Source organism: Malaya genurostris, chromosome 3 (genome assembly GCF_030247185.1).
Source record: "Malaya genurostris strain Urasoe2022 chromosome 3, Malgen_1.1, whole genome shotgun sequence".
Lineage (NCBI taxonomy): Eukaryota > Metazoa > Arthropoda > Insecta > Diptera > Culicidae > Malaya > Malaya genurostris.
The window spans coordinates 213,252,343-213,278,133 of record NC_080572.1 but is presented as its reverse complement, the minus strand read 5'-3'; the positions used below and the strand labels follow the sequence as shown (position 1 = coordinate 213,278,133).

At 36.1% G+C, this 25,791-nt stretch overlaps 1 protein-coding gene across 8 annotated transcripts in view; it reads right to left on the bottom strand.

Moving 5' to 3' along the window:
• The window catches only part of LOC131437834 (anion exchange protein 3), a 198,884-nt gene that overhangs the window by 82,226 nt on the left and 90,867 nt on the right, over positions 1 to 25,791 (bottom strand). For 3 of the 8 annotated variants that reach the window (XR_009230835.1, XM_058607445.1, XM_058607448.1), the window contains exon 1: positions 14,036 to 14,464. The exons of 3 other annotated variants lie outside the window; for them this stretch is intronic. Coding sequence is in view for 2 of the 5 variants with exons in the window: in XM_058607445.1 (XP_058463428.1) it covers positions 14,036 to 14,365 (330 nt within the window). In the remaining 3 variants the exon portion in view is untranslated. 2 more of the 8 variants (XM_058607449.1, XM_058607450.1) reach the window with 2 other exon arrangements.

The window sequence follows — 25,791 nt, the reverse complement described above, 5'->3', positions numbered from 1 at the left end:
GGGAAGAAAATTAGTTATCGAAAATGACCTTTCTAAAAGGGTAAGGTTATAACGTTTTTGTATCATTATTTTCAATCTCCTGGGTGCTTTGGAAAGAACCCGCTTAGTATACGACAACAATGATGAGAAAGGTCACTCGATAAACGCATCATGTTATAATTTTAAATCAATATTTGTTTGTGATAACTAAAGCACATTATCAAAGAAATGCTTTCATATAAGAGAAATTGTTTGGTGTTTATTTATAATGGTAATAGTAATAGAAACTCAAACTTCTAAACGATAATTGAAAACAATAGGACAACTACATATAACCCCATAATTTGTATCCCGTTAGCTTGATCAGTCACGTGTTGAAATATCTCGTGGCAAAAACAAAACCTATTGCGTTGATGGGATGGCCTGTGACAGAATGAATAATTGGGTTTTTAATTGATTACTGTCAAGATAGCGACGTTGACGTTACCGAGCCACGAGCCATGGCTGAAATTGCACATCAGCTAGGACTAGATCCGATAGTCGATATACGAATGATGAATGCTTCTGTTTACTCTTTTCAAGGTCCTTTGTTAGAGATCCAATTCGGAGACACAAGGGAACCGCTATCTACGACACTCGATCGCAGGTTCTCGTTGAGACTGCGGTGACGATAATCGAGCGTCAAGAGTTACCAATCATTCTATTTAAGGGTTCAAGTGTTCATTGAGTATAGCTAGCGTATGAGGTATATGAGATTTTTTCATCCAGCTGATGTTTCGAATGAATACTTTATAATTCTTTTCCCAGTTACAACTTTTAGAAGAAGTGTCTTTTCTCATATACAACTTTTAGAATTGTAGATTTTTTTGTGATTACGATGCGAAAACCTTACTGTTTTGTAGGTTATAGGCGTTACAAAGCGTTACACGCGTTACTTTTTTTAAAAAGTTATAGGCGTTATGTATCGTTACATGCGTTATTTTTTGTAAGTTATAATGGTTACTAAGCGTTACATACGTTACTTTTTATGAGTTATAGACGCATCGTAACGCGTTATTTTTCAGTAAGTTTTAGGAGTTATGAATATTACATTTTGTAAGTTACAGACATAACGAAGCGTTACTTTTTGTAAGTTACAGGCGTTACGAAGCGTGACATGTGTTACTCTGTTAAAATTTTTAGGTGTAACAAAGTTGTAGAAATTGCATGCGTTACTCTTTTGTGAATTACAGGCGTCACGAAGTGTTACATGTGTTACTTTTTTGTAAGTTATAGGTGTTGAAAAGCATTACAAAAGTTTTGGCATCCAAATTTCAACATATTGAAGAGTCACCCATTTGCAAAATTAGCTGGAAATGACAAACAAATGATCATACGACGACATGGAAAACAAAGATCAAAATTAGCACGATGACATATCGAAACGAAAACTTGTATCTAATTTTGAAGGAAAGTATTCTAAATGTTACCGACAGCCACGGAAAAGATGAAAGTGTCTGTTTAAAACGCCGGTAAAAGGCACACCGAGAATTAGGTACATAAGTAATTCTCAGTAACATTATTTTTTATCTGAGACCCCCCCCCCTGAGATCCTAAGATTTAACACTTTGTAACTTCTTCCGTTGTAACTACGTGAATGGAGCTCAAAGATGGAATTCGAGAAGCTGTTGAGGACATACAGCAGCCACTTAGAGATTTGGCGATCGAAAATTTCATGAAAATGATATGGTCATGTAAGCGTATACGTTATACCGTGGTGGTCATTTGGCTGATTTTTTTTCGTTAAAAATGCCATATCTGTCTCTTCACATTGAAATAAACACCTGATCATTTATCGTAGAAAATACTGTATTTCTTTGAAAATCCAAAACTCACCTCTTAATAAAAAACCCTTCAATAGTTGCCTTCGATAACTACGCATATTTTCCATCATTTCATCACATCAAAAATACCACACGGATAAAAATCCATTGCCGCTGCCATGAGTGAAAACTTCTCTTTTTATGAAATCATGCCTTGTTATTCATGATTTCATGAGCATGATGATTGATATCATGAGCGATAACTCACGTGAAGACATGTTTCAACATTTCACGGCTTTCATTTATGGCATCGTTTTCTTTCCGAAGCGATAAGGTTTGCCAGTTGATGTCGATGGTTGATGGTTGATCCATTTCTCATCTCTCTTCCAATATCACTTTTTCTGCTATCACCGGTTTCAACTTTTCCTGCTGAATATTATTCAGCTCATTAGGAAACCATTTTCCCACCAGAATCTGCCTGCCTGCATGTAGACGATCATAAATAGCTTGTCCACTAACGTTTAACTTCTGCGCCGTCTGTGTTGCCTTTCTCATATAGAAAGGCTATGCAATCACAGTGGAAACCGACTTTTTAGTCGAGGTTCGGAAGGCCGAATGTCAAATACTATTCGACTCAGTTCGTTGAGTACACAAAATGTCGGTTTGTATGTTACGAAAATATGCTCTTCATTTTTTCTTAGATGTATGAACCGATTTTCACTTACTTAGATTCAAATGACAGGTCTCTTGGTTCCATACCTGATCAGAAAACCACATCGGAATTATCTTAAAATTATAGTTCGTTTTTATATAATATATATCAAGACAGATAATTGATATGAAAATTTGATTTGTCAATAATGGTATTTATTGATGTATAAAACTTCGATCTGGAAGGATTCTTAGTGTCAGTAGGATCCATAATATCTGCCATGCAATGATTCTGTACACTAAGATTCGGCTGAGAAGTCTGTTGAAACAGAAAGGCCAAATTCCACAAAAGGAATTTGATGCCAAGACTTTGCTTGATGTATAAAACTATGATCAAAATATTTTGTGTTTTGAATATCATAGTGAAATTAACATTTTTCGCTTACTGAAAGAGAAGGTAAATTTACTACAATTTGTGATACTCAACTCAAAACAGATTAAAATACAAGAATAATATTTTACATAAAAAACAATCTTATATGTAATCAAATAAAATCGATACAAACGTTTGATATAAAATCTTGATATTTTAACAACAATCCATAGTGATTCTATATCAAAATCAGATACGTTTTTTGTTATTTATAATATAAAAATTTCATACAGTTTGATGATCACATCTAATCGGGCCTCCTGCTACTAAATTTAATCCGGATTGACCATCGGGAGTAACGGGATAAAATGCTCAAAAGAATTGGAAAAAGTTCAATCAATTTTCTCAGAGACTGCTTAACCTATTTTTTTCAACTTGCATTCAAATGAGAGACCCTATAGTTCCATAGCCTGCTATTGAATTTTATCCGTATCCGCTCACCGATTCCGGAGTGACGAGGTAAAATGTGCAACAAATAAAAAAATTGCCTGCCGATTTCCTCAGAGGCTGCTGGTCCAATTTTCATAAGCTGAGGTTCAGCTTCACATGAAAGGTCCCATCCCATACATCCCAACCGAATTTCATCCGGGTACCATTTTCAATTAGCTGGTGTAGAATTTTGTTCGGATTCGGCTTCCGGTTCCGAAAATACAGAGTGAAGTGTGTATGAAATTTCAATCAGTGACTTAAAATGCAACCAACGGATTTCTAAATTTGACTTCAAAAAAGGAAAGCCTTGGTATTACATTCCTGTAGTGGAATTTGACCTTCTGTTTCAACAGACTTCGCAGCCGATTCAGAGTGTACAGAACGAACCATTGCATGGCTGGTGCTATGATTCTACTGACACTAAGAATCCTTCCAGGCCGGGTCTCGAACATACGACAACTGGTTTGTAAGACAAGCGCCCTATGCATTGATCCACCAACCCGGGAAATTTCTCATTTCCCAAGTATCAGAAATAGTGGTCAAAACCTCAACAAACGGAACTCTCTTCATTTTCGCGGTTGGGTCGATTTTCACAAACTTAGACTCAAATGAAAGGCTTTACGGGCACATCGATTGCTATTGACTTTTGGAAGTACTAATTCGAAATACCATTGAATTCCATTAACGTTACATACGTTAAAATACGAAGTATAACATACGTAATAATACAGATTCGTTTTTTCGGATGTTAATTACATCCTTCTTCAGTGATTGTATCTAGAAGTGTATCGGATTTAGCATTGCACTAGCCTTCATTTAGCATTTCATTTGGATTTGACTTCCGGTTGCAGAACAACAGGGTGAAGTTTGTTTAAAACGTCATTTAGAGAACCAACGAAAAAACCGAACAATTTCTCTTAGCTTGGCTCAAAATATTTATTAAATTGAAAAGGTTATGCCCAAACAAACTTTTTTGTTGTTATTCAAGATTCCATGAAAAGTGTCTTTTAAGAATCTTTTAATAATATTCATGAAAACATGTTATATAATATACCTAGATATAATTACTGGGTGGATCAAACAGGTTTTTTAGTTGAAGAAAATCGTTTATCAATCGCCCAGTTTTGCTAGATAGGTATAAAAGTCACCGTTCGCCACACAATCCGTACAGTATTGCATATACACTAGGGTGCCTGGTGAATATATGAAATATTGGTTGAGAATCGAGTCACAACAAGTGGTAGTTGCTGGAACATTTCGCATCTAAGAGCATGTCCCAAAGCAAAACTTGATGTAAAACAAACATGTGCAAATGGTGCCACCCGGTGGTCAAAGTTTGAAAATTTTTCAAACTTAACAAATTAGTATTGGGAGACGGTTCGTGAAATCTCAGAAACGTAGAGAATTATTGAATTTTTATGCAATTTTTGTAAGAATTTGTTTCTAGAAGAGTACATGTAAAATAATATGTGACCAATCGTCATTTGGTGTACTGAAATCTCGATTGTCATGTCACGAAACGATCCAAGGGTTGATTGTAAGCCTGTTTAACTTTTGCTGTTTAAATACCAAACGCTTGATCCATTTTATCAGGAGCTCTTCAAAATTAAGTTGAATTACTGATACCATTGTTTTTGTTCGGAACTTTAACAAGAAATAATTATATCACAATCGTGTAATTTTCCATCTATCAGTGGCAAATATCAGATTTTTTCAAATGTATTTTTATTGCAATATGAATTAATTTCAGATTATTAGGATTTAAGTTGGGTGCTCATTCACAAGTGTTGACTTCTCAGCCCTATTGTGTACATTATTGTGGTTGTACCAGCGGAGGCTGGTTAAAATACATAGATCATCTATGTATTTTTGCCTTTAAAGTGAGTGTGTACAGTGCCTAACGAACTGTCATCGCCGTTACAGTGACAGTTGTTCTTGTTTTCGTATTATTCACGCTCGAAAATGTCTGTTTATGTGCCCAATTCTCGCCATTTGCGGGAAGTTTTACTTTTCTGTTACAATTCGAAAAAAATGCAGCTGAAGCGCATCGAATGCTCTCAGAAACTTACGGTGATGCTGCTCTGAGTAAAAGAATGTGTCGGGAGTGGTTTTAACGTTTTAAAAATGCTGATTTCGATGTCGAAGACAAACATGGTGGTGGAAGAGAAAAAACCTTCAAAGATGAACAACTAGAAGCATTGATTTACTACGAGCTCTTAAAACCGGGTGAAACCATCACAGGAGATTGCTACCGAACACAACTGATGCGCCTTAGTCGCACGGTAAAAGAAAAGCGGCCACAATATCAAGAGCAACATGACAAAGTCATCCTCCAACACGACAATGCTCGGCCTCACGTCGCAAAAGTGGTCAAAAAGTACCTGGAAACGCTGAAATGGGAAGTCTTGCCCCACAAGCCATATTCCCCAGATATCGCCCCTTTTGACTTCCACCTATTCCTTTCGATGGCACACGGCCTGGCAGATCAACATATTCAATTCTTCGAAGAGTTGGAAAAATGGATTGCTTTATGGATAGCGTCAAAAGAGGACTCCTTTTTTCGAGCCGGGATCCGAAAATTTCCGAAAAGATGGGAGAAAGTGGTCGCTAGCCACGGACAATACTTTGAGTAATACATCTGTAAGAACTTTTTCGCAATAAAGCTTTTAGCTTTGGAAAAAACGGCGGAAGCAAAGTTGTTCACCTGATATTTATTACACTTGTCCAGGATTCCTTACTTGAACATTAATTTTAGATTAACATATTTTGTTTCCATCGATATAGCAACATTATCTATGTCTGAAAGGCAACGATCAGCCTATTTTTGCGTTTAGCTCTCTGTATCCGATTGGAATATACTGAACTGATTGGAATCATTATCATCGGATTATTTCCCAACAAAACGCTTGGCATCAGCTCAGTCCTATTTATATGTAATCCAAAATGATGCTCCATGAAGGCGCATGCACGTTTTTTGATTTTTATTGGGAGTAACAATCCCAGTACTGTCACGTTGTATGATGCTAATCGGATAACGAGTTTTTGCAATCAAGATGATTTCTGCAGGATCACCTGACCTGTCAGTCGGAAATTAAGCAGACTCAGTATTGAATTTTTGTTTATCTGTGCACTCATCTACGAAAAAAAGGCTTTTCAGGTTTTAGGTAGCTTTTTAGTTATACGCATTTTACAACATTTTATTCATAGTTCCTTTTGTTGCGTGACTAACAAAAATCCACGCTCCTGTAGTTGACTTGTGAAAGACAAAAATCAAACGTGTAAATTGTCTAGAAAATTTCGTTTATTTTGTCATGCAGAAAAATGAAGCAGTTTAGTAACTTTCAATTTCAGTGTGCTAATTGATTCCCGCGTTTCTGAGAAAAAAACAAACTTGTTAATTTATAACCGGACTTTAACACGTGCCGAAAATTAATCTTGCCGGGCCAGACCAGAATGAACGCTGTTGTCGTCACAGCGAAGAATCAAGTGATGAAAGGAAACGAGAATCTATCAATTAATCTTGTCGAGATGGGTTGGCCAATTTCAGTGAAGCAACAAATCATAACAAAAAAGTTTGCAAACAAAGTTCAAAGAAATAGACTATCTCAAGCAATCCACACTTTTGAGATAGTCAGTGTTTAGGCCCTTGATATTTTTTAATAAAGGAAACACAAGTGACACAGTGTGTCTTCATAAGTGCTACAGTCTCTTCAATTATTAATGAGAAATCAAGTTCTCAAGTGCGGCTTATATTGGTTGAACACTTTCTTGGATAAATTAATAGTCCATTGAACTATACAAGATGAATATTTACGCTTCGAGCATATTAAATTTACGAAAGACTGATATTAAGTATTTATTCTAGCAATAACTTAGAGGTTTTGGCTAAATAAACCATTTTTGTGCTGTAGGCGCACATTACCGATTTTAATATTTCTTTATGTTTTGTTTTAGACTCGTCAGTGCAGAATATATTCATAGTATTTTTTTTGTGGATTTATATAGTCATTTGAGAAAAACCTTCGCATAATACTTTCGGAAATATTTTGATGGGCCTAATAAGAACCGATTTTCGGAATTTATCCCATGTTTACAACTGTTGATGACTTTTTGCCATCATTTATTTATCTACACAAGAATCAAGATTCTGGGCCAGGATTCAGAAACTGAGACTGAATTCAAGAACTACATTCGAAAAATGGAACAGACGCAGAATTCTATATTAATGAAACTGAACTCATTTTCAGAATCCAGAAGTTCTAGAACCGAAATATTAACTTGAATTCCGAACCAGAATAAAGAAATTGAAATTCCGAATTCAGTTCCAGTATGCAGGTTCTGAATTCTGGTCGTCAAAAGGTGACATAACTAAGTGCTCACAAGCTCCTATCTCATGCCTCCCCGTGTGTTTATGATGGCATTTGGTCAATAGAACGGCGTCGACTGGGTGCCATCACCTTTTGCGTTAGTAGAAAAATAAAATGGTGCGAATTGGTTCGTATGTAATAATTCATTTGAAATGCGAAAATTATTGAAAATCCTTCAAATAGGTCAAGTATTGACATCCTATTGCTGAAGTGTATTTAAACCCTTAAGGTGAAATGTAGCGGAATACGAAAATTTCGTTTTTGATCAATTATTCAAAAACTAGACCGATTTTCGAAAAACCAAAAACACTTGAGTTTTCGAAATCAAATTTATCATAACTAAGTATTCTTAGAATTTTGAAATTTTGCTTTGCCGAGCCGTAATTGGTTTTTGAAATGTATGAACGGTAACTGTTCCGTTCCACGGGGATGATTTTAGAACTGAAAAGTAGTGTTTGTAGCAAAATTTCACAAAGAATCTGAAAATGCAACTCAAAATTATAAAATTTTAGCTAAAACAACCGAAATTTGAAAAAGTTTACATGAACTTTTCCTCATTTTTTTTTATTGCTTGCGCGCTGCTGTTTCGTATTGAGGTGGTGTGAGAAATGCACGGTGGGCACGGTAGCATTATATCGTGAGCAAAAATTACATATAAAATTATGACGCGAATTTATGCAGCATTGCGTTTTGTGTTGCAATAAAAACGAGTTGAATACAATAAAATGGGTATTGTAAGTAATTGTTTATTTTCTAAGTAACTGTCATTTATAATGCTAATAATGTCTAATTCTGTTGAGTTCAATGCATTGACGTTGCTGAAGCAATAAAGCCTGGCTGTGTGATATCGTATAACAGGTATTATTTTAAATTGTAGCAATTTTTATAGCAAAACTATAGCTTCATCATTGACAAGCTACTGAATGAAATACAAACCAAGTATTATCGTGATACAAAAACAATGTGATAAACATTGAAAAATAACAGGTTAGCAAGTTGGTCAATACATATACATATAGCCTCATGTTAGTCATTCATAATTACTCATGATAGCTCTAGTGTAAGAGTAATCACTAACAATAACGATTGAATCAGCATATATTCAAAGTGTGAAGGATTCAAAAATCCATTACATCCAGTCTTTTTTACAAGCCAATATAACGAGAGGTAAGCCCACTGCGCTCAATCATTGAAAAAAGTTCTTGTTTCTATGTGTCCGTTTTTCTTGGGATGCTTTGTGCGACGGTTCGTTCAACTGAAGCGGATAAAATTTTGCGCGCATTTTATGACGCTACATTTCACCTTAAGGTGAAATGTAGTGGAATGCGAAAATCGCGTTTTTGATAAATTATTCAAAAACTAGACCGATTTTCGAAAAACCAAAAACAATTAAGTTTTCGAAATCAAATTTATCATAACTAAGTATTCTTAGAATTTTGAAATTTTGCTTTGCCGAGCCGTAATTGGTTTTTGAAATGTATAAACGGTCACTGTTCCGTCCCGCGGGGATGATTTTAGAACTGAAAAGTTGTGTTTGTAGCAGAATTTCACAAAGAATCTGAAAATGCAACTCAAAATTATAAAATATTAGCTAAAACAACCGAAATTTGAAAAAGTTTACATAAACTTTTCCGCATTTTTTTATTGCTTGCGCGCTGCTGTTGCTTATTGAGGTGGTGTGAGAAATGCACGGTGGACTCGGTGGCATTATATCGTGAGCAAAAATTACATATAAAATTATGACGCGAATTTATGCAGCATTGGGTTTTGTTTTGAAATAAAAACGAGTTGGATACAATAAAATGGGTATTGTAAGAAATTGTTTATTTTCTAAGTAACTGTCATTTATAGTGCTAATAATGTCCAATTCTGTTGAGTTCAATGCATTGATGTTGCTGAAGCAATAAAGCCTGGCTGTGTGATATCGTATAACAGGTATTATTTTAGATTATAGCAATTTTTATAGCAAAACTATAACTTCATCATTGACAAGCTACTCAATGAAATACAAACCAAGTATTATCGGGATACAAACAATGTGATAAACATTGAAAAACAACAGGCATATACATGGTTAGCAAGTTGGTCAATACATACCTATACATATAACCTCATCACTAACATTCGTAATTACTCATGATTTATAGCGCTAGTGTAATAGTAATCACTAACTATAACGATTGAATTAGCATACATTCGAAGTGTGAAGGGTTCAAAAATCCATTACGTCCAGTCTTTTTTACAAGCCAGTATAACGAGAGCTAAGCCCACTGCGCTCAATCATTGAAAAAAGTTCTTGTTTCTATGTGTCCGTTTTTCTTGGTATGCTTTGTGCGACGGTTCGTTCAACTGAAGCGGATAAAATTTTGCGCGCATGTTATGACGCTACATTTCACCTTAATGTGACTTGCCAACTTGTTCTCATGAAAACCGTTTGCAGCATTCCTTGCAATTCATAAATTTGCACTTTGCATATCATTCTTATATAATTTGGCGCATAAAGAAAAAAATAAGACATAAGAATAACTTTCGTGTATTCATAAGAATTCTATTCTTATTATAAGTATTTTATGCAGGAGCGTCTATAGAAAAAAAAATATTAGGAAGTGTGCAATATCATACTATGTTCCAATGGTTGGCTGATTCATAAGACTGAAGGTTTGGAAGGTTTCGATACGGTAAGAAATTAAACATTTAATGCAAACTCCAGTATTAGTAAAATTAGAAAATATTAATTATTCATAAAAAACTGATGAACTTAATATAAATACGCGTCAATTGCATGCCAATTGCAAGGGATCGAAAGTCTTTATGTAATGTTTGAATCCATTTGATGCAAACGTTTCATTTATGCGGTGCTGTTCGGTGGAACGGTGACCTCGAAACACGATTTGCTCTGTACACGAAATAGGTCATGTAAACCGCTGTAAGACAGTGGGGCTTGAGACCGGGTTAAACACACACACACACAGCTTGCAGGTTCTGAGTTCTGTAAGTGTATTTAGAAATTAAATTGTGCAACTGAATTCTGGAATAAAATTCTGCAAATTATTCAAATCTACAGTTCCCTCAAAAGTTATGAGAAATGGCAAAATATTCTTCACTTAAGTACTGATATGATATGCACTTCACTAACTAGATATTTTTAGTGAACATCTTATAAGCCAATTATAATTCCATGTCAAAAGATCTTGTTTGAATATTATTTAGTTCTTCTATACACCCAAACCTCCATTTACGTAAACTTTTTTTACGTTACCTCTTTTTACGTAACTCTTTTTACGAACAAAATTTCAAATAACGTAATCTTTTTTTACGAACCAAATCTAAAAAAACGTAAACTTTTTTACGAACCTACTTCTTACTTACTTTTTTACGTTGAATATTCCAATTAACGTAAACTTTTTTTACGTCACAATTCGATTTACGAAGTCCCGATTATTACGTAAATTGAGGTTTGGGTGTACTTGGAATCAGCTAGATGAAATCGTCACCATGCTAAAGGTTTTGATCGGTAACAATGAACAATTTCACAATAGGCGAGAAAATCAATTACAAGGGCATTTTTGTTATAACTTGAAATAGTAAGTGTCTATTTTACTAGCGAATAAAACTGCACTCAACCACTGAAAATATTCCGTATTTCTACTGTCATTTTCGCTTGAGAAAACTGAAACTGACCCAGGGTAGTTCTGTCAAACAAACACTTTTAACGAAACTGTGTTATTTTTGCACTTAGCAACGGAGATCTGAGAAAACCTGATATAAAAACCAGGTTCGAAACTAGCTTCAAACAAATGGTTTGACAGCAGTTAGGGTGGAAACTGGGTTAGGTTTGGCATAAAGCGAAATCGACATACGTGTCGGTTTTGCACGATGCGCTTTGTGCAATGGTTCGTTCAATTCAAGTGGTTGAAATTTTGCGCGCCTTACTTTGGCACTGAATTTCACCTTAAAGCTTGTTCATACCAAACATTTCAGAAAACTTCCGTTTTGAATTATTTGTGATTATCTCATACTACTGAAAATTTTATCATAAATTGCTGGCCATATTTCCAATGATATGAAGAGAAATTATGTGACTGCGTTAAATACAACAAGGGATATGGCGATTAATTTCTATCCATTCTTGTACAGGGTAAATTTTGTAAAGGCGCTCCATAGTAGAGTAAGTCGTCTTCACGACAAAAATACAGAACTTAGACATGTGGTCGTGGACCTATGCTAATTAAGGTTGAATTGTCGTCCCATTTGACTACCGGTTTCTATATTACAACCTGGCTTATCCTTATCTCTTTCGCAACATTGCTTTTTGTTCGCACTCCAATTATTCGCGCGTTGATTGGTCGATCAGGACCGTTTTTTTAATTTGATCGAAACTTGGTATACGATTTTCAACATCATTTTTGTACTATTTATAGTTTCCGCGTTCCCACGATTTGAGGAAAGTGCATGCAAAAATACATACACCCTCTTTAAAAATCAGCTTTAAATTGAATTGGTCTCTACATCCGTGGTGCAAAATAAATGTTTTGCCATACTGAAAACGTGTGTAAAGTTTGATCCGAATTGTAGGATGTGAATTTTGATGACTTGCTAGTCATTTCTGGAATTGTTCAGTATGCCAGTTGCGCCGTCCAATTTGAGTTTTACATAACTAACTTTTATATAAAATAACGTTCAGTTACGCCAGTAGTTCCAGCCCATCGGTTGAAAAATTGTTGTTAATAATAGAATCAGCTCAAAATGCACATCTCCCAGGCTTCTTATAATTAAATTCATAGTCATTTACAGATATTCCAAACGAAGAGCATAATATACGATCTGATCTTTACTCAAGTATGTAATTATTGTACTTTCTTTTCAATTGTGCGTTTCCTAGTGAAGGATATACTAAATTTCCCGAACAAATGAAAGTTTCCCGTTCATCCGATTCCTATCTTTGGTTTCATAATTACAAATTTGATTGCGAATATTCTGTGAATTTTTCAGAATGATTTATTGAGTTTGCCGCTGAAAATTGGAACGCTCGGAATTGCATACCTCTACTTGTTGATAGAATATCTCGGCTTTGAAGGCTTGTATCATAAATCTACCGTGACAAAGTGTAGATAATTTAGTTTAGATGCGATTAGTACATAAAAACATATATGTTATCGCGATTAAAATAAACTCTTGAATTTTTCTGTGCAACAAAGTCAGTTTCAATGCATCCGCCATTTTATTCGCTTTAGTTTCCTGGTGGTGTCCGGGAAAAGAAGAGGAGAGGAGATAATCAAATCTACTGAACAAGGTTTCTAAACACACAGACGCAAAGGGAATGTAGGGTGTCAGGGAGGAAGATTCAAAATTTATACGCGACCCACTGTCCTTAGGCCTTAATCGTGAATATCTCGAATTGTACTAAACGTAACAACATAATTCTTTCTCTTCTAGGATTTCAACTTCAGAATTCTGAAACAAAATTTTGGAACTGACTGCTGAACTTGAATTTAAATCCCTGCACGGAGAACCCGCAGATCACAAAATTACAATATTGCAATTGTTGTTTCACGCCTTGGTTGTTTCAACTGAAATGTTGTTGATTTAACTAACATATCTGTTGATTTTGTCATACCCATTCAGGTAACCGAAATTGTTGTATTCAAATGCTGTCACTTGGCGGAGAACGAAGACAGCAAAACGCAGAACAAAAAACTTCTTCATTTCACCAGAAGCGTTTCATATTGAAAATTGTTGTTAATAATGTTAGTTACGTAGTGGTCGTTTTATGTAAGTGAAAATTTACCGAAAAATATAACAGTTAATTGTAAAACAAGTTTTCCATGTGTTAAATAGATATTCCTACAGTATAAATGTTTTAATTTCATCTGAGAGTAATGTATTCTAGGACAGTTCATGTCAATGGTATTAAAACCGCTTAACGCTTAAAAATTTGCTGCTAAAGTGAAGTGGTACTATTTGTGTTATCTCACACTGTTCAAAATATTATCCTAAATTCCTGATCATATTTTTGATGAAATGGTGAAAGAATTATGTTGTTGCCTTTAATACAAGTCGAGATATTCACGATTAAGTTCTGCCCATTCTTCCATATGGCTAATTTTGAAAAGGCACCCCATAGTAAAGTAAGTCGTATTCACGACAAAATATATTGTATGAGTCTGCAGAATAATACGATATATAGAAGAAATTCCATCAGAGTCATGGCATCGGAATTTCGTTTTTTTTCGACAAGTTTCCATAATCAAAGAATACAATCAAAAAATGTTATCTAGTAACGAAAAAAAAGTGATCTAGAAGCAATTTAGGAAAAATAACATAACTTTCAATTTTGTAACCAAACAACACCAATTATAATCATCTATAGTAACCTTATTCGTTGCCGGCACGATCGAGCCGCGTATCCACTTGATCACCTTGCGGGTCACTTTCCGAAACAGTCCATGGGTTCTGGGGACACGACAGGTGCCCGCCCCAGAACCGGACTGCCCAGCGGCTTGATGGTGACTACTTTGAAGATGATGATGGTTATGAAGATGATGGTGGTGATGATGGTGGTCGTACAGGACGCTCCGAGCAACGGGGCTAAAAGTGAAAGCTAAACGACCAGGAGTAGGGAAGGATTGCAATGGTCCCAGTGTGTTCTGCTGTGGCCACCTCCAACTAGCGTTCACCGATGTAGCTGAGTGACGCTTTTGCATCTGTTTGTGCTGATAGAGTCGATGACAGTTGGAATCTGAATGACTGTGATGAAGTGAGTTACCGCCATACGGCCGGTCGAATGAAGTGGAAGCAGTGTATGGCATTACCGGGTGTTCTTACTCTTCGGGTGCTGCAGATGTCGATCACAAGGCTATTTTCCTTTACACATCAGGTCGATTGTCGGTGGCACGTTTTCTTAACACAACCTGCTTCAGTACCTCCCAATCACGGTAAAGCACCACTTCTGGCTTGAAAGTTCCAATCAAGTGAAGAGCTCCTTGAAAATATGATAATAAGTGACACGCTTTGTTTGTTTGCCACTTTGGCTTCGGCCGCTGCTACTACTGTTGATCCCTTTCCCAAGTGTCCTGGGCTATGAAACTTGTTTGTATTTTTTTTAAATATTGATTATATTTATCTTCTACTAACTTTAGCACCACTTTTTCACTGTATAATTCACTTGAGCAATCAGAGCATTTACGACAACGAGCGAGAGTCCCAACAAGTTCTTCTAGCACTGCCCACAAAGGTACATTTTTTTTCGTCGTCTCATTTTCACTAAATTTTGTTCTTTTAGTTTAAAAGTTCCAATTACCAGAAAATGTCTCTTTTTGTCCGAACATAAACTGTAAGTAAAGAACTACCAAAACAAACAACATTTCGCATACATTTCTATAATTAACAAAATCCTGCAATTGGATAATGATGGCCACGGCTTGGGAAATTCTTCATGGCCTCTCATTCATCGTTTCAACAACTGCCTATCACATTCAATTTCATTACGGTTGGCCGAGCTGTCTATTATGTCTGTCGATAAGCGAGACGTAAGAGAAATCTAATGCATACATTATTTTGGATTTTATACGAGCGATTTATTGATTTGCGTATTATGGCCTTTGCTGGATATTAGCGCCGCCAAAAGTTTCTCGGATAGACGGCGACGGTGATCTGTTCGAGTATGTACCGTGTTTTCTGGTCTTATGAAGTGTGATGTTATCATTGTCGATGTTCAAGTTTGATGTCGCAGAAGAATTCGATTGATAAGATTGGATATTGATTGAAATTGCTTCGAAAGATTCGTTACAGTATTTTTGAAAGAAATGACCGGATAAAAACATCATTAGAAGAAACCAGGATACCCTACAAACTATGTTGTTCTAGAGTTTTGGCTCCGTATGGCCGAAAGAAGGTGGGCTGCTATAGAGACTGAAATTTTAAAGGCGGAGAAAACTACGGTGTAGAGCCTAATGAAGTTTTGCTTACTTCTTATGTGGAACATAGATGACAAGAATCAATAATATGTGTGAGAAAAAAAAAGTTTCATGATTATGGGATAAAAACACATTTTTTCAAAACTACCACGTTCTCAGACAGACTAGCACAACAAAAGACATTATACCCCACAACAATGATGCCTTTTTCCCCTTAAAATGACAAAACAGAATAGAAAGCAGAAAATGGAATATTTTTGCATCAGAAATTACTCGCGTAATCAATTAATTGTAATTGGAAACTAACAATTTCGATCCTCCCAATGTTTCATTTTGTTTTAATCATCGTTAAAAAAAATCTACTGCTGATGTGGCTTTGTCGCATCAAGTATCCAGAAGACATAAAAATAAATTAATATTTTTGATGAATAATCAAGAATTTGTGGTTAATAATTTGACGTATTTGAAATTACCCTTCTGGCGAAATGACCCATTCGGTGAATCGACTTTCGATGAAATGGCATTCGGCGAAACGACTTACGGTGAAATGGCTTTCGACGAAATGACCCGCCTTCGAAATTTTGGTTGCCTTGTTCCAAATCTATAGCTCAAACAACGCCATCGGGCAGATCCATATAGTTTTTCTCATGCCCAATCATTGAGATTTAGGAGAAAAAAGGACTGTTTTAATCTACCTAGTGGTAAAATGATACCTTTCTTAAATCACTCACATTGTCATTCACAATACTGCGGTGTTCTTCAAAATACCATTTTTTGACCGTTGAAAGAAAACAGACAAGTTTGTTTGTGCGTTAACTATCATAACCATTAAATTGAAACAGTTTTCAGATCGGATTCATCTCTGAGCAAACGAAGTCGACTTGAATGGCAATCAACTAACATAATTCATTATTTTGGGTTGGTTTTTGAGTCCATTTTTGAAGAACCGGATGTTAAAATCACAAGAAAATCGGGAGCTTTGTATTCGACCATATACCTTTCGTTGGAATCAAATTTTGTAAAAATCCTAGCCATCTTTGGGAAATCGAATAGAATTACAATTTAAAAGAGTTTGAACACTGTTTGGGGTACATTCGGCACCAGAAATTATGGACCGGTGTACCCAACGTGGGATTATTTGGTCATCTGTTAACAAGGCCTACAAAAAAACTAATTTCGAAGAAACTGCTGTAACTCAAAATGAGCTATAGGCCTCTAGACTTCAAGCATATGATAAAAATTGTATTTCACATAACACATTACTCAATAAGTAGTGTGACTGACATATCGCTATCATAGTAAAGTCCGTATGATGTTTATGAAGTACCAACTTTCGAAAGCTATGTGTGAAATTTCATGACATTTAGACGAGTTAGGAAAAAGTAACAGCTATTTCAGACCACGAGAAAGGTTTTTTCAAAGTAGGTATCAGATTTTTTGCGTCGATATGTGACAATGAATGAAACATGGATCCATCACTTCACTCCGAAATGCTCGCTAGTAAGAACTTTAGCTCGAACAAAGAAACAATTGCGGAATTTCCAGTCTATTTTGAGACAAAAGATAAATCCTTCTGAGAGCACGGAATCGAGTAGTTAGAGAAGCGTTAAAATGTTTGTACTGCTCGTGAAGCCAATCTGCAATCCCGATAAAATCGATAAAGAAAGTATGGACGCACCCAAAAACCGCTGCCATTCCGCAATGGTTCAGAATCTGTCAAATTTTATGGCTGCGTCCTGTTGTTTACACTCTTCTCTAACCACTTGTGCAGTTGCTTATTCGTTTTCATTAGTTTGTTTCAAAATGCGAGGACTTTCAGCAGAACAACGTCGAAAAATTGTGTACAAATGGTGCACAGAACGCGGACTGTCACTGAGAAAGATAGCAAAAATGGAAGGAGTAAGTGAAAAAGCCGTGCGAAATGCAATTAGGAAGTTCGGTGAGGATAACACCTTTGAGGATATACCGAAAACGGGTCGAAAAAAAGGTCCTGCTAACCCTCAAGGTCGAAAAAAAGGTCCTGCTAAACGTATACTGAAGGCGTTCGAGCAAAAGAAGGAGGTTTCAGTTAGGAATGTAGCCAAAAAAGTGGGCACTTCGTAGTCAAATGTTCTTCGTGCTAAAGAACGTTTGAATCTTCGAACCTATAAGAAGCAGAAACAACCAAAACGTTGTCCGAAACAAGAAGCATCGATCAGGCCGTGGGTTCGAAAGCTGTACAATACGATTCTTGCTGGAAATTTGAACTGCATAATCATGGACGACGAAACCTACGTGAAACTCGATTACAAATCCTTGCCGGGACCACAATATTATACGGTGCGAGAAAGGCAAGTGTTAAACCAGTCCGAGACATCGATTGAAGTCGAAAACCAGTGCGGTAAGATTTCAAAACCCTTTATCACCACTGCTTCAATGAACAGCGAAATATACATCGAGGAATGTTTACAAAACCGATTTCTACCCATGATTCGAAGCCACAAGGATCCTGTTGTCTTCTGGCCAGATCTTGCTTCTTGCCACTACTCGAAATCAACGATAGAATGGTATACTACCAAAAATGTCACTTTCGTCATGTTGATGTTGATGATTCAGAGCAGTGTTTGGTCGTCTTTACACGTAGTAAATCAGATTTGTTGTGTCGATATGTGACAATGGATGAAACATGGATCCATCACTTCATTCCGAAATCAAAATAATCATCATCTGAATGAACTGCAGTCGATGAATCACGACCGAAGCTTCCAAAGGCACAACCATCAGCTGGGAAGGTTACGGGTTCAGTATTTTGAGATGCGCATGGCACAATCCTAATCGATTATCTTGAGAAAGGAAAACCAACTAAATCAAATACTACTTAGAAAAATAAAGGAGAAACTAATTTTTTGTGGATATAGTTCAGATCTGGACCATAGTGGTTATTCGCTGATCTAAAAAAAAGCACGCTATTAAGAACTTTAGCAAATTGCGGAATTTGCAGTCTATATTGAGACAAAAGACAAATCCTTCTGCGAGCACGGCATCGAGTAGTTAGAGAAGCGTTAGAATGTTTGTACTACTCTTGAAGCCGTTCTGCAACTCCGATAAAATCGATAAATTTACGTAAAATTGAATAATTACACTAATCACCCTGTATCTCCGGAACCGGAAGTCGATTCTGACTAAGGGGCTGTCCATAAAAGACGTCACGCTTTTTTTGGCGATTTTTGACTCCCCATCCCCCCTTTGTCACAAATTGTCACAGAAGCAAAGACCCTCTCACCCCCCTATGTCACATGTCACGAATTCAAAATAAATAAAATGCATCTCAATACATTCTCAATATGTATGACAAACCATACAAATATAAGGGAAAAATCGATTTATTACATGCTGTCATTAGATTAAAAAATATCCCTAAAACTACAAAATCATCGGAATTATTTTATTAATATCAATTATATAAATTAACAAAAGTATTTGGTTAGAATTGATGAAATAAAGGGTGATTTTTTAAGAGCTTGAGAACTTTTTTAAACAATAAAACGCATAAAATTTGCAAAATCTCATCGGTTCTTTATTTTAAACGTTAGATTGGTACATGACATTTACTTTTTGAAGATAATTTCATTTAAATGTTGACCGCGGCTGCGTCTTAGGTGGTCCATTCGGAAAGTCCAATTTTGGGCAACTTTTTCGAGCATTTCGGCCGGAATAGCCCGAATTTCTTCGGAAATGTTGTCTTCCAAAGCTGGAATAGTTACTGGCTTATTTCTGTAGACTTTAGACTTGACGTAGCCCCACAAAAAATAGTCTAAAGGCGTCAAATCGCATGATCTTGGTGGCCAACTTACCGGTCCATTTCTTGAGATGAATTGTTCTCCGAAGTTTTCCCTCAAAATGGCCATAGAATCGCGAGCTGTGTGGCATGTAGCGCCATCTTGTTGAAACCACATGTCAACCAAGTTCAGTTCTTCCATTTTTGGCAACAAAAAGTTTGTTAGCATCGAACGATAGCGATCGCCATTCACTGTAACGTTGCGTCCAACAGCATCTTTGAAAAAATACGGTCCAATGATTCCACCAGCGTACAAACCACACCAAACAGTGCATTTTTCGGGATGCATGGGCAGTTCTTGAACGGCTTCTGGTTGCTCTTCACTCCAAATGCGGCAATTTTGCTTATTTACGTAGCCATTCAACCAGAAATGAGCCTCATCGCTGAACAAAATTTGTCGATAAAAAAGCGGATTTTCCGAATGGACCACCTAAGACGCAGCCGCGGTCAACATTTAAATGAAATTATCTTCAAAAAGTAAATGTCATGTACCAATCTAACGTTTAAAATAAAGAACCGATGAGATTTTGCAAATTTTATGCGTTTTATTGTTTAAAAAAGTTCTCAAGCTCTTAAAAAATCACCCTTTATTTAAATCGTCTGTTTTATTCCTCCTAGGGGTACTCAGATATATTATTGTTTTAGGTAAAGAACAATATTTCCTTAGTGTAGCATACAGGGCTGAGAAAATAAAGACCAAACCTCATCAAAACGAGATCAATGCCGAAGAATCTTTTCAAGATCAGTGTATTAGTGAATTTTAAATCACATCTTCCGTCACACAATGGGTAGTGATTTTGAGCTAAAATGATTCTTGATTTATGTAAATTCAATCATTGGATGATTCGATAAGCTTTGATCTTAGTGGAGGAAAATCACATATGATCAAGATAAGACATGACATAATCTACGTCTGAAATCGTTGATCTCCCGCCCTTTTCCAAATGAAGTTCAATTTAATAAACTGCATCAGAATCAGATAAGAGAAATTCTTATGATATACTATAATCAATACTAGAAAATTAAATTACTGAAAAAATTGTCAGTGCATAACTTAAGTTAAACCGTTTGAAGGCATCTTTTTCTTTTTTACTCATATTAGGCAAAATTTATTAATTTCGCTAATTTACTCGCTCCTCCGTGCACTTTTGCTGATCACAACAGAAATGATTTCCTGCATCACTCATTACCGAATTTACAAGAAGAAGCTTTTACATCAACAATTACACGTTTTCCTATAGAATTTAAACGTTTATTGTGGAGATTTTCTCAGGAAATAGGGCAAAGCAGTAATATAATTAGGTATTTCAAAAATGCGCTCATTGAATATATTGGACGTCACATTCCAAAATCCTCCCCCCTTCCCCCTGTCACAAAAGGTCACGTTTTATGAAACTCCCCCCTCCCCCTTGTGGCGTGACGTCTTTTATGGACAGCCCCTAATAACAAGGAGTTTTTATGGGATCTTCAGACCTTTTGTTTAGATCTTATATGGAGGAAATCGGTTCAGCCAGCTACGAGAAAAATGAGCGGAATTGTTTCAATTTCGTATCCCATATCATCCTATAGCTCCGGAACCGGAAGTCGGATGGATATAAAATTCAATGCACCCAAAACAAATAAAAAAAGTCACTCACTTTTATCAGAGATGCCGAGACCGATATTCACAAACTTAGATTCAAACGAAAGGTCTTATGGTCCGATAGATCGATATTGAATTTTATATTGATCCGATTCCCGGTTCCGGAATTACAAGACAAGATGTGCAAATCTATGAGAAAATGCGCATTCAATTTTCACGGACATTACTTAACTGATTTTCACAAACTAAGATGCAAATAAAAGGTCTGGAAATTCTTAAAAAAGTCATCGAAAAGTTGATCCAGATCCGTCTTCCGGTTCCGGTATTACAGCGCGAGAAGTGAAAATTTTTCAATTTCATGACGATTTTTTCACAAGTGATAGCGAAACGAGGTGCAAATTTTTATTAAATTTACTGGTAAATTTATCTAGTTGGCAGATTTGGTTAGTTGGTGGATAAAAAAATATACTTTGGGACTACTAGTGCCCGGTTTCCGCTTCCGAACGCACCGGTAATAGTGAAGAATAGCTCCAAAAACGGAATTCAGTTCGATTTCTCAGCAACGGTTGAACCGATTTTCTCAAATCATGATTTCAGATTCAATTTCATCCAGATCCGACTTCCGGTTCCGAAATTATAGTGCAATGAGTATCAAAGTTCTCAAACTATCATTCAAAATGATGCAAAATCGGTGCACATCGGTACGTGCTGGTACGGAAGAAGAAGAAAACGCACCCGCCTAGCACACAGCTTACTTTGTTCATAGCGTGCAGGGTTGGACATACCTGTTTACAAATTGAAAAGGTGAAGGTAGTTTATACCAAAGAAAGTTTATGATTTTATTCAAGTTCGAAAAAAAGTCTTGACAGAACCTTCGAGTGATGTTTTTGAAAACATAAGTTATATGATAGAAGCATCATCAAATCACTAGGTGGATTAAAAAAGGTTTTTTATAAATAATACAATATAAAACTTTAATGTAAACAATTGATCTTTCACTTTGAAGACACATCCGGTTCGCCTATTTTGGATCTCCCGGAAAACTAGCACAGGAACATGGTCATTAAAAAGCTATTTTTTATCGGAATTATATAACAATATTTTTTTTGTACGTTGAAGTTGATACTTGATCAAACACTGAACAATAAATTACGATAGCTTTCACTATATTTCCGGAAAACGTTTCTGAAATTGTCCTAGTTTTTGACACGCATGGTGGCCTTACCCCTTAAGATAAACATGGGGATATTTACCGTATCTGATATTTTCGTGCGAATAATCTCTTATCCAAAAACAACGAAAGACGTTTCGCCAACCGAAGACTATGTAAATGCAAATATGGCTTTACCGAAGTCAAAACCTTTCAAGGTGTTATCGGGCGTTGTTGGGAGGGTGAATCCTATTTGAGAAAGAAAACCCATCATCACAGCTCAGCGTTTGCGAGTATCATCAGTACAAAGACGATAGAATGGCGACGTCGACCTGTTTACCGTGAACTGGTACGAATATCGAGTTGTCGATTGAATATTAAAAAAATTGAATTGAATTTATCATATTCGTGTCATATTTTAGAATTGTTTGTTCATGTAATAGAACAAAAAGGTGTCAGGTTGACGGCGTTCAATACCAAAGCAATAATGATTCCTGAATTTAGATAAAAGCGTATAGACGGGATCTTAATTTGACGTGAACCATTAGGTTGGAAGTTACAAAAGTACATGTAGCTCACAATCAAGTTGATGAAAGTTTTCAATGTTTTTTAACCATGATTACATTCATGATGGATAACGATTTTATTATTATATCATTCTTGGCTCATTTTCACTACATGTCATAGTTGTATTTCTAGACAAAAAATCTCATATGGGAAAAAATCGCATCATTATATAGCATGCTCGTTACATCATACTCCAATTACACTGTCATGCTCTTAAAAGAGGCATACCGTCGGAGTGTCAAGTAAAACGTTCATGAATCATTGGTTATTAGGTAAATTGCACAGGAGTGTGTGATACAGCTTCACTTTGCTGATGGTCTTCCTTTCTGCCAGAGCTACAATTTTTATAACGTCCATATAGCCATTCAGTTGTTTGCAAAAAGAAAACATTTCTTCTTCTCAGCTCCTTCCGGGATCCTAGATTCTACCTCACAGACTTGAGACGCACACAAATTCATTTCAACCGTAGAAGTTTGATCTATGCATATATTTTTAGAAGTAACTTCACGACAGCTATTTTTAGACAGCGAACTCTGGCATACCAGCGGCCCTGAATTTCAGAACGGAACCTGTCACTTCGTAGAAAGTGGAAAGGGGCAGCCCATTTTCGTTGTAGTAACCAAATGGAATGGAACGAACAGCACAGGAAAAGTATGTTTTCTAAAAGCCAATTTCCGGCCCACGTGACAGAGCCGAGGATGGCTAAACGTCAGAATCTAACAAAATTCCTTTTGATGGAGCTTTTTCTGTCGTTGACGCGTGGTAGTTCACACCATCAATTCGTTTTCCTAATGCAGTAAATCGTTGCCGACTTTGCAATTGGAAAATATCAATCATATTGCGTTTGGCTTCACCGAAAAAAAAGTGTTCTCCGATGTTAATATCCAGAATTATTTGTTCATTGAAGCCGAAATTGAATTAGTTTGAGCATTATTCTCTAAAAACTATAGTAACAAACAAAATTCTCATTCAAATGTTTGTTTATTTTCACCTACAGATTCAAGGTTGTGAGTTATTATTAACATTGAAAGAAAATTTTAATACCTTCTGTACTTTTTTTCAGTTTTCGTTTACAAATTTGTTATTTAAAATGCTACTTCTGGCTTGGGCACGATTTTGCGCAACATTGTTTTAACAACCATGTTGCCTTAAACGCACTCACAGTAGAAGTCTAATGCATTTACTTGATCAAGAAAAGCAATAGAAACTAAAAAAGCCCGTCATCTCTACAGTTCAATTGGATTAAAAAAACCTTTCTCTTGTCCTTAAATAGTTTCATCATAGCACTTATTTCGTTGAGATAATGTTTGACAAAAACTATAGCCGGAAGCGATAATTTCGAGATTCGTTCGAATAACTCACCAAAGTGTGCTTATGTCACTTATTCGGTTAAATTCCCGAACGCGACGGTATCCTGCGTTTTAAATTAAATTAAATGAGACCGATTTTGTCGGAGTCAGTTGAGTTTTTGACGTAGGACTACGTCTTTCTTTACTATGCTCACCTGGATGCATTTTCAAAATTTTTACAACACGAAAGTGTAATGAAATAGCTCCAGATTTGTTTTCCTAATAACTTTTTCCCTGTATTTTATCTAATTCTTTCACGAAATGATTAGAAAAAAATATGTTAGATTGTTTTTAATACCACGTTAATTGCGAAAATATTGTTTAAATCGTGAAAAAATAGGTCCAAACACGAAACATTAAAATCAACTGAATCTATAAACAGACCCTGTTACAGGTTTACTAGCTTCAGTCTATGATAATCCATGACCGGAGACACATTGGGTGTGCAGGCTGCCATCTACGCCAAGACAGTTGAACTACACCCGGTTTAACTGGTGCTTCAGTAAATGGCGAGTATGAGGTTCCGTTCATCCAGCATAAACGCAGAAAAACCAACAACTAGTTCTTCTGTAAGCATATCTGCTGTTGGACATTCGCAGTGAGAGTTTCGCTTTAAACAATAGTGATTGCTCCATCCAGCTTCTGGTCTTTAGCATTGGAAGAAAAGAAAATGAAAAGTGGACAACGATGGGGAACATAATACAAAATTAGCCGTTCTAATGGATCTAAATGTTATCTGAAGAACTATTAATATTACTTTTCTTGCAAATCGAAGGTTCTAGAATAATTTGATAATAAACTGTGAAATTGACACCAAACGAATTCAAATGAAGCCAGCATACGGCATATTAATATCGTAGAAAATACCACCTTTTGATCCTACAATTACATCATTCAGGTGCTGGTCGTTTGCGGTCGATTAACAAAAATATACAATAAATCGGCCCGAAAAATGAAAAATGATAATCTGAAATGAAGTAGTCAACCTTAAAAGTCTATGCGTTAGAATTCTTGTAGCCGTAAGAGCCGCTCTTTTGAACTTTTGATCTATTATGTTCATTGTTCGCTCCATTCGCAGTGTGACTTTCGCTTCAAAGTATGAACACAACGTAGAGAATACATATACAAATCGACAGTTGTAAAAGCCATAAATGATAGTGTTATAATCCGCAATTGCGGTCAAATCATTTAGTTCCAAACCACTTTTAGTGTCTCTACATAGAATCAATCAACAAGTTAATTGGGTTTCCTCATATACATTAATTTGGTTTTATGAAATCGATTTTCAATCAGAATAAGTGTCGTCACTAATCCACGACTCGGTGCGGAACATTAGCGCTGTAGGGAACAGCACACATGGCATATGCAGATTTATTTTGTGCGCCGTTCGACAAACGAGAGGCAACCGATTTGTTCGGAATTTTGCTCGTGGAAATAATTATCAGTTGTGTTGAAAGTTGGAGAAATGGTAACCTTCGGTTCTCTTCAGAATCCAAAGCATTTTACAAAGATCTAATGAGATTTTACTTGAAATGGACATTTTTTTAGAACAATGTACTCTTGTCGACAGCAGTCCTACGTCAATATCGTAGTTATGTCTCTAACATTACCTCTTACAAGTTTATCTGAAACAATAGTATTGTTTGGCGGTTTTCCATTAATACAATTATACATATATCTGAAAGCGTTCTGGATAATTCATCTGAACGTAATTTGTGACTCCATTGTAGCTTTAAAATGATCTCTAGT